The sequence below is a fragment of the Monopterus albus genome, unplaced genomic scaffold, assembly GCF_001952655.1.
Source record: "Monopterus albus unplaced genomic scaffold, M_albus_1.0 scaffold362.1, whole genome shotgun sequence".
Taxonomy (NCBI): Eukaryota; Metazoa; Chordata; class Actinopteri; order Synbranchiformes; family Synbranchidae; genus Monopterus; species Monopterus albus.
Window position 1 is genome coordinate 131,346 of NW_018128242.1, and position 3,761 is coordinate 135,106.

General features: G+C 44.2%; 1 protein-coding gene across 1 annotated transcript in view; it reads right to left on the reverse strand.

Annotated features, from left to right (window-relative positions):
* The window catches only part of LOC109951073 (polyhomeotic-like protein 3), a 7,293-nt gene extending 4,362 nt beyond the window's left edge, over nt 1–2,931 (reverse strand). Inside the window, exons 1-2 of the mRNA XM_020585352.1 lie at nt 2,093–2,931; nt 1,030–1,337 (exon numbers count right to left, since the gene is read on the reverse strand). Coding sequence (XP_020441008.1) covers nt 1,030–1,337; nt 2,093–2,798 — 1,014 coding nt within the window. The 5' untranslated portion in view covers nt 2,799–2,931. The remainder of the gene's footprint in view (nt 1–1,029; nt 1,338–2,092) is intronic.
* Between the last annotated feature and the right edge of the window lie 830 nt (nt 2,932–3,761).

Genomic DNA, 3,761 nt, shown 5'->3' on the forward strand with positions numbered 1-3,761 from the left:
AAAAAAAAAAAAAAGAAGTGATCTAAGCCTGCTCTGCACCATCACCCAGGAAAAGAGGGGAGCAGACAGTTCAACAGGACACGATTCATCCACATTGACAACACCTAAAGACAAACTAAACCGTGTGATGACTATGAACAGTTAAGAGATATAAGTGCTGCACAGGACCCCCTAGCCTGGTGGGGTCATCATGAGTCTGATCTTCCCATCCTGGCTCAGTTTGCACGACAATATATGTGCATTTCAGCATCAAGCTGTGCATCAGAACGTGTCTTCAGCACATCTGGAAATATCTGTAGTCCAAGGCGTTCTAGATTGAGTGAGGAACACCTAGACATTTTGGTTTTCTTGGCCAAGAATCTCAACAAGACAAAAAGCCTGAGTCAGACTCAGTAGATAGTCTACTCCAAAAGAATCAGCCACCCAATAGTAGGCAAGAGAGGGAGTAAGGAGAAGGGACATAATGTTGATAGGAAAATAAGAGATTTTGCTGCTACAGTTGCTAGCTTATTTTAATTTCAAATAATTTTATTTGTTCTAATTGTTCTAAGTTAGAACTTCTAACTTCATACTTTTTATTTACTCACACTGACTGTTCTTAAAAAAATTTTTTTTTGAGTGCAATAAGAAAAGCCTAGTATTTTGAATTTTATTTTGATGTTATTCTAAGATTTTCTATTAAAATAAAGTCAGTAATGACTTTTTTTTGCATTCTCTTTTTATCTGAAAAACTATCCAAAAGTATCGAAAGTATCGAAATACATTTTGGTACCGGTACCGGTACCAAAATGTTGGTGACAACACTATTCATGACACACTGATATTTGATGTGCAGGAGCTTTATGAAGCTTAAGCCAAACTACTGATCCATGCCAACCACTTACAACAGCCCACCAGGTTAGTGCTCGTGTTGCTGAGTGTGACTTTGGTCTGTTCTGGTTTGGCCGCTAGTCGTCAGTGTGATATTGATCAAACACTGTATGTGCTTAGTGTGTGTGTGTGTGTGTGTGTGTGTGTATGTGTTCATACAGGAAATGGTTGGAGCCCCTCCTGGATGACAAATCCTTCCACCAGGTGAGTCAGAACCTGTCGCCCCTCAGGCCACACACTCGGCTCCCAGGGGCTGAAGCTCTCCAACTCATCTCCAGATTGGCTGAGGGGCTCTGTCTCGGCCAGCTGCTGCGACTCTGCTTTGTCGACATTCTCTGTCTCGTGCTGCCGCAAGCTGAGGTCAGTCAGGTGGGTGCTCTGAGCGGGAAGGAGGGGAGGCGAGTTTTCTGCCAAGGCGGTGATAAATGGTGAGGAGGGGGGTGACTGAGAGGAGAGGCTGGACAGCGCTGGAAGGAGCAGAGTGCAAAAACATCACCGAGCTGTTTGAGATACCTGGATATTGTTTGGGATCACATGAAAAGCTGCTAAATGTCCTCAGAGAATGGACATCACATGAATCTGAACAAATGCTCTACTACATGAAGATGCCATAAAATATCAGTTTAAAAACAACTAATACAAGTGTTGCTTTGTGTCGCTAAAGTTACATTGGGTAAGACCAAATAAAAATGTGAGTAATGTTGCCTTGGGCTAGGACAAGTTGTGTGGGTGTGTCTTGGTACTCAAACTTTAATTCATACCAATATTTCAACCTGCAAACACCTGAATAAAACTTGGGACATTGGAAATTGGAAAATATACTTGAAGTACCAAAAGTAAAAGTACTCATTCTGTAGAACTGCACATTTCACATTGATGTATATGATATTATAATGACTGATGCATTGTTTTTTAACGCTGCAGCTGGTAAAGGTGGAGCTGATGGTAACTACCTTACATACTTATACTGTGAAGTACCTTCTATCCTGCTGGGTAGCTGGTGGATTTCTCAAAAGAATCAATAAAGTCTGATGGTTCTACTCTATTGTTTTATTGATTCTGAAAAGTAAGGCTATCAATGCATGCAGTGCAGTAAAAAGTACAAGATTTGTGGAAAATATTGTATACTCAAAGTACAGATTACTGAAAGTTGTACTTAAAACTTGCAAAGCCACCAGTGTGGTGTGCTGAGCCAGGTCTAGAGGTGTGTGGCTGGAGTTACCTGACTGGTTGTCAGACTGGGTTGACATGATCTCACAGAAGTCCTCCTGGCTCACAGGCTGGAGATCCCGATGAGACTCGGCCAGCCTCTGACTCTGCACAGGGACTTCTGGAGCGGGAGCTGGGACAAGGGCTGGGGTTTGGACTGGAACTGGGGCTGAAATGAGACTCAGGACCGGTTTTATCTCCGAGGCAGAATCCTTCACAGTATCAGAGGTTGGGACAGGATCTGTGTTCTGGTACTGATGGGGAGCCTGACTGGTCAGGCTCTCAGACTGGTCCATGGCAGTCTCTCCTCCCACTTCCTCCATCATCTTCTTCTCCTTGCCTTCCTCTCTCGTCTCTCTGTCCCTCTGGCCTTCTTCTGTCACGTCCATCTGTTCTTCCTCTTTGCCAGTTTCAACTTTCTGTTCCTTATGATTGACTTCATTATCAATCGTGAGCCTCTCTTTCTCCTCCGTCTCTCTTTGGTCTTCCTTCTCCACCTTAATGTCTTTAACAACACTCCCCTCGTCTCCGATGGCTGGTTTTACACCTCGTCCTCTTTCTCTCTGCTCCCTGCTCTCCTTCACCTCTCCTTTCTGAACCAGAATCTGTAACTGGGGTTCAGCCTGACTAGGAGGCGAGGCTGGACTCAGTAGAGATGGAGGGGAGGGCAGGGGAGAGGCGCTTTTTGGCAATGAAGGGTTTAGAGGAAGTGGAAGCATTTTGTCGGTACTCAAAGTCTTCTTTGATTGGCTGGAAAGCTCAGGCGACTCAACGGCTGGAGCAGGCGACTGCACTGAAGTGTGGGTGTATGTACCGGGTTGCGGCTGGCGACCGGAAGAAAGGGCGATGATTTGAAGCAAGGTGAGTGTTCGAAATGGGAAGTAGCAGACACGGGGCTGGTCACAGATAACGGAGTGTGCTGGGACTGGCTGGGAGTGAGCACTGTCTGAGACAACGGTGCCAGCGGCCTGCTGACGCGAGAGGCCTGATTGGAGGAAGCAGCAGCGATTGGTTGGAGGGTGGAGGATTGTCGAGGTGTCGCCGTTCTGTGACCATTTGGAGAAAGAAGCCTGGGTCTCAGAGGGACGGCTCGAACTGGAGAGTACAGAGCTGTGGAAGCACAAATGCGTTCATGAGGTTTATGAGCAGCAGCACATTTTGTTGATGCTTTTTGCCACAAGTTCTATCTCTTGGGCGGCAAACTGACCTCTGATAATTTGAATTTTCTGTTACCATAGGAAGCCTGGTCTGAATAAAGTACAATACAGCTAGCTCCCAGTCTTTTCTGGATAATAACACTTAGCTGTAGTTTGATTTACAGTCTCTATTCTCCTAAAACGACACAACACCCAATCACAGATAACAGAAGACAGGGCTTTTTCTAGATAGATGCAAATACAACAGTATTTTTCATTTAGGATCATTAAATAAACATTTTATTTTTAAATATAGTAAGTACATCAGTAAATAATAAATTCCTGCATTCCTCAGTAAATAATTTTTATATTTATAATGCCTTTGTTGGAGTAACATCCCTATGGAAAGCCTAATTACAATAATGAGTTAGATTCTTGATTAATCTATTGCAGAGGCTTTATTGTGTCCTCCCAACTTCTGAAACTAGGGTTTAAAATAAAACCTAACACATACGTGCTGTTCGGGGGACTCCCACCCTGATCAAC